This window comes from Quercus robur, chromosome 4, assembly GCF_932294415.1.
Source record: "Quercus robur chromosome 4, dhQueRobu3.1, whole genome shotgun sequence".
NCBI lineage: Eukaryota > Viridiplantae > Streptophyta > Magnoliopsida > Fagales > Fagaceae > Quercus > Quercus robur.
Genome location: NC_065537.1, coordinates 71815292 through 71834148, shown reverse-complemented (window position 1 = coordinate 71834148; position 18857 = coordinate 71815292). Strand labels below are relative to the sequence as shown.

Sequence of the window (18857 nt, the reverse complement as noted above, 5' to 3'; positions counted from 1 at the left end):
AAGTAGAAATCGATCCACTAGACAATCAGTTGGGATACATGAGTTAGCAAGAGACCCTCCAAGCCTAATCTACCTGTTGTACTTAAACCCTCTAAACTCCTACTCCAACAAGGCTTCTTGGAAACATATCTTGTCTAGCTCTCCGAATCCCGCAACAAGCTCCATGTTGCATCTATCATCCTTGGCTTCTTCCAATGCTTCCCAGCAGCACCAAAACCTCACTTGACACTCTGAAAGGGTGTGGTAAGTGTTTGGGTTATCAACCTCTCAATGGTATGGAAATGGAGAGGTAGGAGTTGAGGAAATCTATAAGCTTATGTGTAGAGGATTGTGAGTATAACAATCTCTAACTTTCAAGATGTTTGGCTAGAGTTTTCTCTTAGAAGCACTCCTTAACATTTGTGGGTAATGTGGGTATATATAGTGTGGGTACAGAAATTGTGTTTCAGATAGAATAGTCTGGCAGAACAGAATGTTTCACAGGTGTCTCGCAGGAAGGCCTTTCCCACGAGATACTTGCGAAACACAGTTGTCTCCATCTGTATTGACTCTTCGCATTCCAGTCATGTGTAAGGTACATGCTTCACTTCGCGGGATGCTTAGTCGCGAGCTACCCGCGAGAAATCTTCTGACTTCAATTACTTGAGTCTTCACACACACACACACACACACTCTCTCTCTCTCTCTCTCTCTCTCTCTCACACACACACAACCCTTACAATCAAATCCCAAAATAAATACAAGGTACAAAAGATTGAATAAAATTACAATCAAATTTGGCACAGAATAAAAGCCAACATAATACATATTTGTAAATCACAACTCTGCAGTCATGATTCATGAATGTTTTTTTCCCCTCCTGTATCAAGTATATAATATCTTCTTAAATAATTAACTTTATGTTTTAATGTACTATTAAATAAGTTTATATCCAAAGCTATTCACTATCAAGACCTATAGAATTTACATGCTCAAGAATTTTTTAAGTTGATGTATGAAGGCTAAAGTTATGCATGAAAACAAGTACACCCAAAGATTGATTTTTCTATGCAGCCAATGTTATATTCCTTATGCGGTTCTATACTGTTAGGTTCTAAAGATTTAGGATTAAATGTTTAGAATTTCAACTTGCATGTGTTGGCAAACCGAGAACAAAAAGATGTTTAGGATAGGTGTTAGACATTGCTCAAACTTGTAAAGGTCAAGACTAAAATATGTACAAATTGCAAGAAGAAGATTATTTTTTTTGTGAAGCTTGATTGGTCGAATGGTGAAGCTCGATTGATCAAAAATCCCCGAAAAAAAATTTCTGTAGAATTTTAAACAGGTTTAAGCCGGCGAAAACATTTAGGGTTTTAGTCCAACACTCTTATGTATAAAAGGAAAACCGTAGCTATGTTTTGAAGACTCTTGGAAGACTTATGAGTTACTTCTATAAGATCTGAGAGGTTTTGTATCTTCTAACTCTACAAGCATCTACTGGAATAAGATCTACAATCAAATGTTGGTGGAATCTAGTTGTTGCAAAGATAAACAAGCTGTGATCTGAAACCTTTGAGCGAGATCTCAAAGTTACAAGCGTGGGTACTTGTGTGGTGCAAATCCAAGAAAGGAGAAGTTCGTGGAGTCAGAGCTTGCATGTGGTCGTGTCAATAATTTACTAGAGATAGTAATAGATTTAGAGTTAAATCTAATTGTAAAAACTTCGACTCTTTATAGTGGATTTGTTTTATCTTGAGGATAGTTAGGTCAGATCTTCCCTAGGTTTTTACATTAAAACTGTTGGTTTCATTAGTTTTTCTGGGTCATCATATTGTTGTGTTCTTTATTTTCTGCTGCTGTACATGATATGATTTGTTCTTGTATAACCTAGATCTCATAATTAACCTAAGTAATCATTTGACTAATATATTAGGTTAAAAAATCTGCTTTAAGGAGTCTAAACAAACAAACATATGCTTTTCTTGGTCAAGCCATTAGTATTTCTTTTCAAGAATCACCATGCTATGAGTAAAGCTTAAAGACAGGACAATCCAAGTATCTTATCTTATATTATGAGAATATTGCTTAATGGACTGCAAATATTTGGATCCCCAATTGCAACTCTTATGATGGAAAATTAGCTTGGGATATTAAATAAGAGAAAATTAAAAATAAAATAAAATAAAATAAACTTGAATAATTAAAAAAAAAAATGATGATCACAAATAAAATTTTAAAAAATCAATTATATAGTTTTTGGCCTTAGTTACAATCTAGAAGAAATAAAATTTATAATATATGATTCAAACACAATGGAAACATCTATCTACATTCCTTGATTTTGGTTCATAAATCAAGTTAATTACGAGATAGGAATTGGAAGATACTAACCACACTTGGTTCTTAAATCGGTCTTTTGACTTCTAATACGCAATACTAGATCTACTAATACTATTTATAATTTAACACTATGTGTGGGGAATTGATGGGGTAAGGATTTACCTACCGCAATGGTGGGTTGATGAGAAATGGAATTTGGTCAAAGGTGGGTGGGGGTGGGTTTGTGGGGCGGAGAAGGTTTGTCTCTAAAAATGTTTGGAGTCTTGGATTTTAATTCCCAATAAGAAGATGATATTTGTATGTCACTCTTAAGTATAATATACATGATTTGCTTGTTTAGTTAGATTATGTGAGTCATGTGTATTGCAAATTTGCAATTAACAAGAATGCATATCATCTTTTTATTGAGTGTTGGAATTCAAAACTTCAAACATGTTGGAAGCTAAACTTTGTTTGGTTGGAAATTTATGGGTTTTTTGGGTATCCCTTGGTGTAGGTGTGCTGCTGTGGGGGTTATTGGGATAGAAAAATAAAAATATTTAAATAGAAAGAGAAAGAAATAAAGAGTTTGTTAGAACTTGTATTCAAAAAGGTAGGTAGGTAAAAAAGGAAATGGGATTTCTAGCAAAAATTTTGCTAGAACTTTGTAGAACTCATTGTGAATTCCCATACAAGGTTCTTTCAAGAGAAGGTAGAAATTCAAAACCTTAAATTGGTTGTACTAAACTCAAGTGTACTTGCGCATATGTAGTGAGTTACTTGCTAGTATTAGACATCATGATACTCCTTGTCTTATAATTCCTTGAAACTGTTGCAAGTAATTATGTAATCCTGAAAATTTGCATAATATTTTTTCAAGCTCAATGGGTAATGGTGAAAATTAAAATGATTAATTGGTCGATTAAGTTAAATTAACCTTATCATAACTATTAAGTTAAAATGATGAACAGATCAATGAAGTGAGATCTATTAAATAAATTAAAATGATTTTGTCATAGGATTTTTTGTTTAATTTTTAGTTTATTTTGTTTATGTACAATTTTTTAAAATCTCTACTTTTTTTTTTCTTTCAATTACAAATATATTTTACACAACTTTCTGCAAAAGCAACCAACAAAAGTCAAATAAATTAATGTCAAACTTACAATAAAAGAAAACAAAATATAACTTAGCTACCTGTTTTTTTTTTAGTTACGTAGATGGTAATGTTTTTCGCTAATAATGGAGAAGAATTCAATAATTTAGCATCTATGATTCCAATCTTGCATATTAGCACTAGAATAATTAATTCAATTAGCTTTCCAGGTTAAAATTGTAATTTGAGACAATTTCTCAATAATTGTTTCAAACATGGCCCATTTAGGCTGCGTTTGGTTCAATGTAAAATATTTTTCGGGTGTAAAATATTTTTAGGTGAAAATATTTTCGGGAAAGGAAAATATTTTCTAGTGTTTGGTTGCATTTTAAAAATTATATTAGAAAACCATTTTAAGTGTTTGGTAACATTTTGAAAATGCTATTTTCCTACAAAATTTTCACATTTTCTCAACCTTTTCTTAGCATCCAAACAAATTTTATTACAAAAATTTCAATATATACACTTTAAAGAAATAAAAATCTGCTCAAAACAATTCATTGAACTTCATACAAATTTGGTCAAACTGAGAGAGGGAGGAAGAGAGAGTGATCGAAAACTTCAGGGATAGAAAGACGATGACGAGATCGAGACGATGAGATCATTGGTGCGATGAGATTGAGACAACGAAATCAGCGATGCCGATGAGCTTTAGGTCGAGAATGAGAAAGAGATCGGTAACGACGGTGCCAATGAGCTTTGGGTCAAGAACGACGGCGCCGATGCTCTCGGCGGCGTGAACTCAACGGCGCGTCTGGGGTGGGGTGCGATCTAGCTCTCTCTCTCTCTCTCTCTCTCTCTCTCTCTCTCTCTCTCTCTCTCTGCGCCTGTGAGCCCGGAAATGATTTGAAGGTAAAACAGAAGTTGCATTCATTTTCTGGGTCAAAGGCCTTAATTTTACGGTCAAAGTAAATGATTTTCCGGAAAACTCTATTTCCATACGCAACCAAACAAATGAAAAGATGTAAAAGGATTTCCGGAAATCGTTTGAAGCCAAAACAAACGCAGCCTTAGTGAATATATTATTCGTAATCATAACGCTATTGCCTTTTCCAGTTTCTCATCCTGTATCCTAGAAGCTATGTGCACCTTTTCCAGTTTTACCACAACAGAGAAGTCCGTGCTTGGTATCACCGCATCACTATTATTTCAAGCCAAGAGGAAATTCAATTATTTCAAGGGTGTTTTTATTTATTTATTTTTTCCTTTTTTCTAAATTTTATTTGTTGGAAATTCATTGAATTTTCAAAAGACATCGCATGTCACAGGTGGATGATTTTCCCTTCAACAAATAAAAAATGGGCTATGACGCATGTGTATATGCTGTGGTATCTAATTGGCTAAGGTATAATCCAAGGGAATTTTTACAATTTCATCAACTTATCTTTTATAATTCAAACTAATTTCATGAATTTTAGCCAAGTAATGTGTAATATTCAAGAATAATTTTTGTCAATCTTAACAGTTTTGGCCTTAGGTGTAATTCTTTTTATTAAGGTGATTTTTTTTTTTTTTTATTATAGAGAAAGGTGAATTTAATTTTAAAAATAGAAGATTTAATTTTACAAATTTTGATGGAGAATTTGTTTTTCTCTTTTTCTTTTTTCTTTTTGTATAGTGATTTTCAGTCACTTTCTATTTTAAGATTGGGTTCATGTGAATTTGGATCTTGTAATATACACTAGTTAGGGTAGCACGTGCAAGACACGTGCTTGTCGTGAAAAAAAAAAAAAAGTACTGTAGTAATTAAGGTCAATTCTAGATTTTATTTGTATTATAAAATAAAGATATGAATCATTTGGTTTTTAAAGTATATAGAGATTTACATTAATCAAAAGAGACATTAATTATAAGAATTTTGATAATTATGTCGAAAAAAATTAATCTCATTCATTTAAGAATTTTGATCAACCACAAAATTAGGGTAGTTATTTAACATATAAATATTTATTTAACTATAATAGTTTTTTAGTACCTACTTACGAAAGAAAATATATCTATTCTCTAAAAACTTCTAAGAATGATAACGAATATCATTCCAACAATAAACAACTGAGTTTTGCTAAGAATTAAAAAAAAAAAAAAAAAAAAAAAAAAAAAAAAAAAAAAAAAAGAGAGATAACAAAAGGCTTGTGTCATTGAATATCATCATTCTATTTTTTTAAGAATTTTTATCATTTAAAACTCAAAATACGTAAAGAAAATTTTTAGGATGTTAAAATTTGGCAGGAGTAATTTAGACATTACACAATAAAATATTTTAAGAATCATAAGCTTTCATTAAGGTTTAACCGAGAAAATAAAAATATAATATATTTGCTCTTTTCCAAAATATTAAGGGAAAAATGGCATGATTTTAAAGTTTAAGGAAGAATTGTAAACTGTCCCAAACATAAAGGATGAAAAATGTTTTTTTCCTAAGTTTTTGTTTTTGTTTTTGTGTACAAAACTATGTGTTTTTACTTAAAATAGTGTGTAAAGAAAAAAAATACACAAAAAGGCAACCCAAAAATATTGTATGTGGAATAGTGAATTTTGGCTGAACAAAGTTGAATAAACCAACTTGGTACTGTAACTACTATTCAAAACTTTAAAAAAAAAAAAAAAAAAAAAAAAAAAAAAAAAAAAAAAAGGTGGCTCAACAAAATGGCACTGTAGATGTACAGCGCAAAATGATTTTAGTCCAAGTGTTGTTGAATGAGAGCTCAGTTCGTTGGGAAGCAATGAATGATTTATGCAGATTGTTGTTGATGCATCTCTGAATAATCTGAAGTATTTTTCATGAAAGATTGGGGTACATCTCATGTGTTTAGACTTTATTATAACGTCATCAAATTAGAATGATTAACTGATCCATTAAGGGAATTTTATCATGAAGTAGGTCTATTTTGAGTATTTTCATGAATGTTTGAAGACTTGAATAGCTTTGCATCTATAGATTCCAACCTTGCATAATAGAACAATTTGTATTAAACATGTGCCTTTTAATCTAAATTGAGTTGATTGAGTCAATATAATTATCGTACAAGTATAACATAATCGAACGGAATGTGTAGCTCCTCATTCTTTATCAAACCGGTAACAAGTAATTTATTTGTTTAAAAAATGCGAAATCTATAGATTTGGGCCAAACCAATCATTTCATCTTAATTCAAACAATAAATGGAAAATGTAACAATTGAAAGTTTGTAAACTAAATGACAACCAAGCCCAACCACAAAGGGAGTGTAATATACCCATATATGAGTCTATTGTATTTGTGGACCATATACATTTTTGAAATTTCAATAACAAGCCTGAGCCAATTGCCAACTAGTGTATTATTTGTAGAAAAAAAAAAAAAAAACTAGTGTATTCTTTAACTCTGTTTTCTATGACCGCAGAGATAACAACCCAATAAATTAGACATCGCACATATCCATCATGAGGACGGAAGGAAAGGGCTTACACGGCAGAAGACCTGTCCTTGTTATGCATAATTCACACATTTATTTGCTACATATTTCATAGAAATTAGAAAATATCTTGGTTAGGTTAGACACCCATCACTTCCATCTTCCACCAGCTTGCTTTCAATAAAGAAACCCGAAGAAAAATCTTCTATCAACCTCACAAATAGTACCAACTTGTTACTTAGTAGTTAGTACCATATTTTAAAATACTTTTAATAATAGAAAATTGTCAAAAATCTTGTATCTCAGCTTTGCGGCTTTGCACAAGGGATGATGGGACCAAGAAGACCTGTCCTACTCGATGCTGTAAGGTTGAATTTAATCAACCATCTTGTTGGCTTTATTCCGTGTCAAATTTACTTGTAATTTAGCAATTAGTGACCTTGTGTTTAGGTGAGAATCATGTAAGGGTAGTGTGTGAGAGAGTGTGAATAAATGCTCAAGATTGTGCAGTGAAGCAGGGACTCACGGCTGGATCTCATGGGTGGCTCGCGGCTTGCAAGCTGCCAGATGATGCACACGAGTGAAGCATGTAGAGAAGCTAAACCGTCATGCCAGCTGTAGCATTATAGGATAAAAAGTCCAGACTGACCATTCAATTAGCTCGTGGCTTAGACTCCCGACTCAGTCAAGTCGCCAGTCCACTCTGTTATAGAAAAATTGACTCTTCGTATTCCTTTCTCATTCCAGTATAAATACCCCTTATACCCACAAAATATTGAGAGCTTCCAAAGAGAATTTTGAGAAAGAAACTCTAGAGAAAAATAAGATTGACTCATTCACAATCTTTACATAGTGACTTTTCAAATTCCTCAACTCTCACACTCTCCATTGTTACTTCCTTAAGAGATACATTAGTTAAAACCTTTTCTCACCATACCCATATCTGTAAGAAGGCTATTTGGTGCTTGTGAAGTAGTTAGGAAGGGACCAATTGATATTGGTTGATGCTATGGGTTATAGCGAAATCTGGTAAGCTAAAGAAGACAAAGGTTCGACGTAATCTTGTTGGAGCAAGAAGCTTGAAGGGCATAGGTTTACTGGGTAGATTAGGCTTGGAGGGTCTTCTGTTGTTCATGTATCCCAACTTCATTCTTTAGTGGATTATTTACCGCTTGGAGGTGGCGGAGAGGTTTTACGCCAAGAGTTTCAGTTTCCTCTTCGATAACACATCGTTGTGTTGTTCTTGTGTTTGCATATCTCTTCCCTTAATCTTTCTTATTTAATTTTTGTTGTGGATGTGATTTTATTTGGTTTAGATTGTTTATCAATTCTGTTATAAGCTTATATTCATTTTTCGCACATATATTGTTTGATATTAAGCTTGAATTGGTAATTTGTAAATTAGGGGTTTAAACATTCAAGGTGTTTTATACACTAATTGAACATTCAGATGCAGTCTCAAGTCTTTGGCTATAGAAACTTCAACATTTTTTTTGGATTCAGTAGGCCCCTTTTCTTTTTGTTTTTGTTTCCTGCCAAGTTTGAATTGATTATGGTAATGTATGATACAGAGACAAATTTCGCCCACTGCGTATTCACTCACAACAACAGATTAAAATTTTTAAAGCTTTATGCATAATTTTAAATACAAAGGAGAATTAAATTAATATGGCAAAATTATACTATTAGTTCCTGAAGTTTATCATGTATGCACAATTAGTTTCTCAAGTTTCAAGTGAGCACAATTGGTCCCTCAAATTTTCAAAATGAGCCGTTTAAGTCCTTCGATTAACTTCCATTAGTAGTATTGCTGAAGTGGTTAACTAAATAATGACTTAACATTTTTTAAATGATGTGACATGCACCATCAATAACACCGCACTTACTGTAAGCTACCATAAGTGCCGTTCTAATATTGTGATCAAAGCAATACCCATTTTTCAAAACCTGACAATGAAGCTGTCTAGCAAAACCTAATTCTTTAAGGTTAGCACATAGTTTAATCATGGTAGCAAATATCATCTGTGTAAGCATTACACCTGCAAGTCGCATTTGATAAAACATTTCAAAAGCTTCCAAGTCAAGTCCATTTGTAACATAGCCTGCAACCATACCGTTCCACGAAACGTCATCACTCTTCTCCATACTATCAAACGCAACTCTAGCATCTCTAACCATCCCTGACTTTGAATACATATTAATTAAAGAATTGCACACAAACACGGTAGACTCAAAACCATTCTTTATTACCATTGTGTGGACTTGAATTCCCTTATTAACCATACCATCATCTGCCAAAGCTCCAAAATCATGAGATAATGCCTTACCTACCATAACGCGCCAAAAGATTTGTTCAATGATATGCGATGGTAAGATTATAACGAAGAAACGTAAATCCACGATCAGCACCACGATCATCCAATCTTCACTTCACTCGACTCCCGCTTCAGGGTGCAAAACAGAGAAACAAACATATTTCTATTCAAGGAATCCCCAACAATTGTGTGGACATGACCTCATCCCCTGTTTCATATATCCTTTCCATCTTTTACCTCTCAAACCGAATTAACCTCATCCCCTGTTTCATATATCCCAAAACAGGGGATGAGGTTAATTTTATTGCTTGATGAGTCTGATTTCTTCCCGTTATTTTATTGCTTCCACGTATAAAAAAAATTATTATTTTATTAATCCATCAGTTTTCCATTAGTTTGGTGACGGAATGGTGCTTCAAGAACTTAAATGTTTTGCGTTAATTCGTTTAGGGATTAAAAGTAGTAAAAATAAAATGTAGGGACTAAAAAAAAAAAAAAAAAAGTCAAAATGTAGGGACTAAAAATGCATTTATGCCTAATAATAATAATAATAATAATAATTTTGAGTTTTGAAGTCAATAATAATAAGAAGTTATACTAGTAAATAGTAGCAAAGGCATAAGTTAATTATTAACTAGCTATTCGTGCGTGCGATGAGACTTTTTTATATTTTTTTTTTATAATGTCATAATTTTTTTTTGAGTAAAGACGATAGAGTCATAATTTTTATTATATATATAAATATATGTGTGTGTGTATTTTTTTTTTCTATTTTGAAAATCTAACTGCAGAGTAACCTTATTTTTTAGATAATATTTTAGTGGGAGTTAGAGTTACATTTTTACTAGATTGTCATTTAGTTTTTTCTCTACTTAAACATAGGAGTGTATGGGTATTTTTGAACAAAAAAAATGAGCCATCCAAACCGAGGAAGCCCCTTAAATAGTAGATAGATACTATATTTAAAAAATAATCTGTGTAGTGTGTAGTATGTACAGTTGCTGCAAACTACCGTAGCTTCGTCCCTGTTCACTGTAATGTTTAGTATAGTCCATGACAAAAGAATAATGTTACAGTTATCACAAACTATTTTACAACAGTGACGGAGCTAAGATTTTATTCTAGAGGGGGAAAAATTAAAAGAAGATATTAAAAGTGAAATTAATCTAAAAAATATTAATCAACAATAATAACAAAATAAATAAAAAATTGTAAGCAAATATGAATATATTTCATATTATTAAAATAAATAAACAAAAATAACCAATTCATAGCTACTAAAAACTTTACAAACTAATGGAGTAAAAATGTGATTAGTGTTACTTAAAAAATATAATGAATAAATGTTTGAAATTATTTTTTGTAATTGGTGACATGCCAATTTGTAAGACATAAGTAGTAAAATTTGTAATATCTCTAGCATCATTCAAAAATAAAAAACTGTGAAAAGTATCATAAATAGTGAAAATAGTGTAAATAATGATATAAAATAAAAATATTGAAATAGGTGCAAGTTTCACCTAGGACAAGACAAAAGCATGGTTTGGTGCTTGAGAACTTTTTTTTAATTTCTTTTTCCCGCGTCAGAGTCACTTTCAACCAAGTAGAAGTACTTTTTTTCTTTCTCTTTTTTTCCTCCATGTCAGTAGGTAATTGCTTTAGACTACTAATGTTAGAAAATTTTAGGAGGAGTCAGGGGGGCAAGTACCCCCCCTCACCCCCCTTTGGCTCCGCCAATGTTTTACAATATTTTTATAATCTATTAATATGATAAATTATTAATAGTTTTATTTGTGCCCATTATCAACATCACTTTTTTACATACTAATAACCACTTCTCATATCAGTAATTCGTAACAAAGATTATAAAACAGTTTATGACTTTAGTATTTTCCATTACAATATAGCTGGTTGCAAGTGAATGCTCAAAAAATATTATAGAAGTACAATCAAACATGTAAGATTCATCTTGTGTTTGAAAGATTTATTTATTTTTCATGTTTATCAATGTTCAAGTGAGGAGAGAGAGAGAGAGAGAGAGAGAGAGAGAGAGAGAGAGAGAAGAGAAGAAACTCGCAATATTGGATCAAACTGAGAAAAATTATACAACTAATTACTCTTCATTAATTATAGTGAGCTATCTATTTATACTAATGAAAATACCACGCCTGAGCTTTTCCATTGATACAACTACACAACTATCTATGTTACAATAAACAAACTAACATAACTTAATCTCTAATAGAGTACTTCTCCATATGCATGAACTGAAGAAACACGTACTGTAAATCATAGGATCTCCAAATACTAAGACTTCCATCTGATAATGAAGCATAACTGCACCAATAAATAATAAAGAGAAATCAAAAAGACGAAATGAAGTCACAAAAAAGAAGCTACAAAGTGATTTCTTTTTTGGATTACCTTCAATCTTTGCGTCTCTATGCTTCAATCTTCCCTTGCAAACGTGCCATATTAACTTTGACAGCCACAAAAAGCCTATTTTTCTTTTCATCAACAAAATTGAAGTAAGCATGTCTCCAAGACTTCTTTATCACCAAACTACCGCAAACAATCCAAAATCCCACAATGAACCCCAAAACAACACTTACATAGAACCATAACTTTTCAGACCTGAATTCCTCATTGCCTTCATCTACAGCTTCTGTATCCCCATCACTTGGCAATAATGAGCAATTTGTTATCAATGGAGGCCCGCAGAGTTGTGGGTTACCCTCATAAATGAACGGATCAATGAAAGTTTGAAATTGGTTGGCTGATGGAATAGGTCCAGACAAGTTGTTATATGACAAGTTCAAATGACTTAAAAAAGTCAAAGAAGACATACTTGGAGGAATGGGACCTGAAAGATGGTTGCATGAGAGGTCAAGAGTTTCTAAACCATGCAATACTTCCATATTCTCTGGTATCTTTCCGGTCAATTGATTCCATGACAAATTTAAGGTAATTAGTAATGAGAGCTTTGTTAGTGCTTCAGGAATCTCTCCAGTTAGATTGTTTCTTGAAAGATCTATACTATTCATCAAGAAAATTTGACTGTAATATTCACGTTGGGCACCCTTTGCAGTCAAATCCATATGCTCCAAGTAGGTTAGTGGAAGAAGGCGACTACGGATTGGTGATATAGAATATTGAACCAAAGATTTCAAACCAGCCAAATTGCCCAAACAAGTAGGGATAGATCCTAAAAAATTATTATGTCCAAAGTCCAAAACATGTAGACGAGCGAGAAAACACAATTGTTCCAAAATGGGTCCTGAGAGCAGGTTTCCTCGTAGGCGCAATTCTGATATTGAAGGTAGCCTTTTTCCAATCCATTTTGGCAAAGTTCCTGAGAATCTATTACCTCCAACATCAAGTGCATATAAGCTCGAGCAGTTTTGCAAGGTGGAAAAGAGGTCTCCAGAAAAATTGTTGTAACTTAGTTGCAACCAATTAAGAGTAGGTAGTGAGCACAATGAGGTTGGGATGTTACCCAATAGATTGTTTCGCGACAGATCAATGGCCGCTAAATTTTGCATACTCATCCAATGCCTGGGGATGTTTCCAGATAAAAGATTGTCCGATAAATCAACAAACCACAAGCCCGTCGGCCCAATGGTCAATGAGGGGATACTACCATTTAGAAAGTTTCCTGCAAGATCTAGGGTGACCAATTTTTTCATACGTTGGAAGATGTTTACTGGTAATGGTCCAGAAAGAAGGTTTTTCCTTAATGAGAGATACGACACACTAGGCCACAGTGGGAGTGAACCGGTTAAATTATTGTAACTTAGATCTACCCACTCAAAAGATAATGACTTAGGAAGGTCTCCCCTCAATTGGTTATGAGAAAGATCTAATTTCCAAGGCAACGAAGACAAATTCCACAACCAATTTGGTATTTTAGCTGAAATTGAAGAGTTTACAAGGGAGATCTCAAGAAGATTCTTCTGAGTTTTGAGCCATGCCGGGAATGCAGGACCCAATTGGCAGTCATTGATTAGGACATTTTGGCAGTCATTGAGAACTAAGGATTTCCTAGTTGATGACAAGGAAAACCAAGTTAGTTTTTTGAGATTTAGGAAATGAGTTTCAGTCATGGTACCTTCCCAAGAATTACTGAAGAGAGCCAAAGTGCTCAACTCAGTAAGTTGTCCAATAAATTCTGGGATGGTTCCATTCATCAAGTTGTGAGAGAGATCTAGTATCTCCAAACGTGATAAATGTTGTATACTTGATGGAATTGGGCCTGAGAATGAGTTGTTGGTGAGATGGAGCTCTCTTAAATGTGTAAAATACCCCAAGGAAGGAGGCAAAACACCACTAAGTTGGTTTGATCCCAAATTTAATTGTTCTAGTCTATGGTTGCCACATCCGGATAATGCTTGGATAAATTCAGTTATTGGGCCACCGATAAAAAAATTGAACGACATATCTAAATTCTTCAAATTGCATAGGCTAGCCCTTGCTATGTTAGGGATGGGGCCTTTTAGGTCACATAAATTGATCCTGAGATTAATGAGGGCAGTAAGATTAAACAACCATGGGGGAATAGAAGAAGAGTTGAAGCCATTATTTGAGAGATCAAGGACCGACAGGGACGTAAAATTCACAAATGGAAGAGTTTGAGGGAGATGATGAAGACCACAACTTGACAAATACAACTCTGATAGTGAAGGAAGCATGTTAACAACTTGCAGCCAATGAGTTTCTGCTTTGCTAAGGTCTATGTTTTGCAAATTCAAGTATTGTAAGGAAGAGAGATTGGTGAGCCAATATATATTTGAAACCGAAAGAGTTCTTTCAGAAAATTGAGATGGAATGAGATTAAGATAGCTCAAATTTGTTAAATTTCCAAGACTGGGAGACACTACTCCAGAAAACATTGTAAAGGAAAGGTCAAGGAATGTCAGCTTCTTGAGAGAGCCAAGGAAATATGGGAATGATAATCCTTGGAAATTGATGTTGCTTAGGTTTAAGTAACTCAAATATTTCAGATTTTGTAAAGAAGGATCTAACTTACCACTCAAACAATTAGGCTGATCAGGAGTATATTGGCTTCCTCCTCCAAAACCACATAGATTTGAGCTTCCAAGATCAAACTTTACTACGTTGCTCGTTTGATTGCTACAACCTATGCCTTCCCAATTGCAACAATCTTGACCCACCCAAGAAGAAAGCCTATTGAATGGATCCTTAAGACCTTTTCTGAATTTTTGAAGGGCTATCCTCTCTATCTCAATGCAACGCACGTTGGCATTTACAGCAATAGAATTGGATGGTACAGCTTCAAGTGAAATAGATTCGGTTATCAAAAGAAGGTAAAGAAGATTAAGAAGAAGTACAAAGGTGGTATTCATGTTGGCCATTTCCCCTTATCTCCTTACAAGGATCGTTGTTATAGATGCTTATTTATAAGCATGCGGATTGTCTATTAACATTTCTTTTTTTCACTTGAATTATTGGTGCTTAGAATTTGCAGGATATTGTTTATTATAGAATAGTTTTGTTTAAGAAATAAATATAAATTAATTTTGTTTCTGTTTTATTTGCTAAATTATTAGTCTTCTACTTATATCAATGGATACTATATTGTTAAAAAAACATTTGTTTTCTGAGTGAACAAGCAGTAAAAAAGGGAAAAAAAAAAAAAACTGTAAGAGGTTATATGAAATTAATTTTTATTAAATCAATCAACATATATACTAATGTCTTTTATATTTTGTTATGCTTTTCATTAGAAACACACACGCATGTATAATTACATTTGAATAATAAAATAGATGATAAAAATAAAACAAAAAAAGTTATTTTTTTTTTCAATGGAACAAAGTTTAAGTTACATGAAGACTGTACATCGATTGGGACTAAGTTTTTATATATTATAAAAATAAAAAAAAATAAAAAAAACCAAAGTTTCTAATAGATTATAAAATAATTTAAAACAATAAATAATAATTGCCTTTGAATTTCTTGAAACTTTTGATAATTAATTTTTTATCATTGTAATGATTTTATTTAAACAAAGTTTAGCTAAAAAATTGGTTATAGACTAAGGCTACAACCTCTTAATAAAATAAACATTACTACATATTTTGAAAATCTAACCATTGAATTACATGTTCTTTACACTCTTAATACACATATCAAATTTTGTGTTAATCGAATATTATTATATGATTTATAAGCTTATATTTTATGCATAATCTTAAACTATAGTAATTGGATTAATTTAGATTAATTTAGAAATCAAATAATTGGATTATAGGGTATTTTCTTCTTAATAAACATACCAAATTACTTATCAATAAGATGTTGTGTACTACCATCCAAACATAGTCTTGTGTATAATATTAAAATAAAAAATTGAAATTTAAACATTTTTAAATGAGATATTTATTATTTTATAATCCAATATATTTTGTAAGCATAATATTATAAAAAAGAAAAAAAACATCTAAAAAAAAGAATTCAATAAAAAAAATTAAAAAATTATGTAATATTAAGTATTAACTAATTAAGAGTTTACACCGTATCTCTTGATGTGTCTAGGTAGGGTTTAACCCTCCCTCTCATTGAAATATTTTTTTTTTTTAAAAACAAACAAACAATTTTTTTTTTTTTTTGATAAATAGGGCATTTCAATCTATAACCACTTCTTAAAAATTACTCTTATCATCAAGCTAAAACACCCATTAATTTTTGGTATTAACAGAGATTCGAACCCCAGATTTTTTTATTCGATTATAGGAATTTTTAGCAATTAAGCTAACTCGAACTCACAACAAACAAAGAGTTTAGTGGAACTTAATCCATCCTCATGTTTTAGTCCTTGTTATTAATGGTGCTATGTTTTCTATACCAAAATTCCGCACTCATGTTAGATTGATCACTAGTGGAAGCAAGCTAAGCAATCCTGACTTCTTAACCATTTGGCCCATTCCAAGTCTAAGTCGTTGTAACTTGTAACTTACGATGGCTAAGTAAAGAAGAATGACGAGACCAGGAAGACCTGTCCATCTTGATGTTGCACCATGTTTGAATTGACAGACTTCACTTGCAAGTTACAATAGCTTCAAAGTTCCAACAATAATAAATTGGTCCCAATGCATTTGAAAATTGGTGACTCATGACTGGATAGCAAATTGCTCATGTACATCTTCTTTTTTTTTTTTTGGTCGTGGTTAGTTTGAATTGATTATGGGAATGTATGATGCAGGGACAAATTTCGCCCACTGCATATACATTCACAATAGATTAAACTCTTTCAAGCTTGATGCATGCATAATTTTAATCATAGAAAAGAATTAATAAATGGTAGCACATAAAGTTGTAGAAAAATCCTTAGAGAAGATGACCAAAGGTGTTACATAGAAATCAAACTGGATCAATAACGCTTCCTAAGGTGCCTTTACTCCATGCCTAGAAACATTTTGGGATGGGTAAATGCTAATCTAATGTGCGTGGTGTTAAGCATGGTTTTGAAATCTGGACCGGATCATATAGTCAGACCAGATTAACCGAAAACCGGCCATTAATTCGGGTTTTTAAACATAAAAAACCGAAACTCTCTGTTTTACAGCAAACTGTTCAAACCCCGGTCAAACCATTTGGTTTGTGGAACCGGGCACAGGTTTTCCAGTTTTCTTCCCCACATAATTTTGCTAAAAATCTCTAGCTTTCATCTCATTTGTCAACTACATCACTGGATTTCACCATTTAATGAGAGACCAAGAGAGGGGAGGGAGACAGAAAAAGGTGAGAGTAATAGAGATTAGAGAGAATGAAGTAATATAGTAATGGAAAATGAAGAGCAAAGTTACGCTGGCATTAGATTTTCTGGAATAGAAGTTGAATCGTGCATTTTCGAAGAGATGTTTTGTAGGCATTCTTGGAGCTAACCAAAAGGAAGAAAGAAAAGAAAAATGAACAAAGGCTGCATTTGTTTCGCCTGAAAAGCATTTCAAGAAATCATTTTACACCCTGCCATGTGTTTGGTTGCGCATGGAAAATTTGGTCAAACGGAAAAACATTTCTGTTGACTGTAAAAAGAACCCACTTCAGTCGTAAAATCAATTACACTCTCATTTTACCTTTAAATGATTTCCAGGACTCACAGAGAGAGAGAGAGAGAGAGAGAGAAGAAAGAGCACAGGGGTCCGAAACCCATCTCCCCTTAGCTCCACCCCATGCACAGGGGTCTGCATGTACCCGATCCAACAAGGAAAACATCTCCCTCATGCCAGCGAAGCCCATCTCACCTCCAACATCTCTGATCTGTCGCTCCCATGTCGACGGCGAAACACTTCTCTCAAACCTACCCTCTACAATACCCGATCCACCCAAGACTGATCTCGATCTCGACCAACCCAAGACCGATCTCATTGTTGCCGCTAAAGATCATTGCCGCCGCTGAAGACTGATCTCGTTGACCCGATCTCCATCTCTTTCCTAATCTCTCTCTTTCCCTTAATCTCTCACTCTTTCTTCCTCCTCTCAACGAGTTTAAAAGATGTTTTTATTTTGATTTTTGGTTGTGTTAAGTGTATATTTTGAATTTTTCTGTTATAAAATTTATTTGAGAGCTAAGAAAATGTGAAAAATTTGTATGAAAATAGCATTTTCAGAATGTTACCAAACACCAGAAATTGTTTTTTGGATTATTTTCCATTGCAGAATCAATCATCCGGATTTCATTTTCCTTACGGGAATTCATTTTCCTCTGCGTTTATTTTACATTCGAAATTCAATTTACATTGAAACAAACGCACCCAAAGTATCAGACTATTAGGAAGGGCGACTAGAAGAGAGAAGATAGAAAGCTAAAGATATCATTTTGAATTGACGGTGAGGATGAAGTTTTGAGTGTGAGAATATTGGGATTTGTTAATTGATAAGACTAGAGAGAACAATTTATAAAAAATAAAAACTAGAGAGAATAAGGCAAGACAGGGGACATGTGAATGAGATAAGAATGAGAAGAAAAAGTACTAGAAGTGGGGCCGGGTAGATAAAATGAAAGAAAATTGAGATATTTTAAATAATATAAGAGATATTTTATCATTTTTGTAATAAATTAAAAAAAATATCATATTTTCTTTATTTTTAATTTTTTGCTGAAATCATCTTTTCTTTAATTAAAATATATTTTAACCTCTTTATATATTATTTTAATTAAAATTGTTAAATTTTGTATATGTATTTTATTATTTTTATATTAATAAATTATTAAAATAATTATGATGTCATCACGATTCAACCTCAGTTCGACCTCAGTCCGACCTTAAAAATCTTGAACCTCTCCCTTTTACGATTTATTGAACGGTTCGGGTCTAAAAACCATGGTGTTAAGAACTAAGAAGCACCATCATTTTTAATTTTAAATGGCATGAGAAGATACAACGAGTGAATTTTATCATGAAGTAGGTCTATTTTCATGAAGATTTGAAGACTTGAATAACTTGGGGTCTATGGATTCCAACTTTGCATATTAGAACAAAGTTGTATTAAACATGGGCCTTTTAATCTAAATTGAGTTGATTGAGTCAATATATTACTCATACCAAGCATAACAAAATCGAATGGAATGTGTAGCTCTCCATTGTTATCAAACTAGAAATGAGTAATTTATTAGTCTAAAAAATACAAAATCTGTTAATTTAAACAGAATTATTGGTTTCATTTTTA

At 32.7% G+C, this 18857-nt stretch overlaps 1 protein-coding gene across 1 annotated transcript; it reads right to left on the bottom strand.

Annotated features, from left to right (window-relative positions):
• Nucleotides 1-11608: 11608 nt before the first annotated feature.
• On the bottom strand, nucleotides 11609-14539 carry LOC126722524 (receptor-like protein EIX2). The gene has a single exon (XM_050425680.1). The coding sequence runs from the start codon at nucleotides 14537-14539 to the stop codon at nucleotides 11609-11611; it is 2931 nt and encodes a 976-aa protein (XP_050281637.1).
• Nucleotides 14540-18857: the final 4318 nt, after the last annotated feature.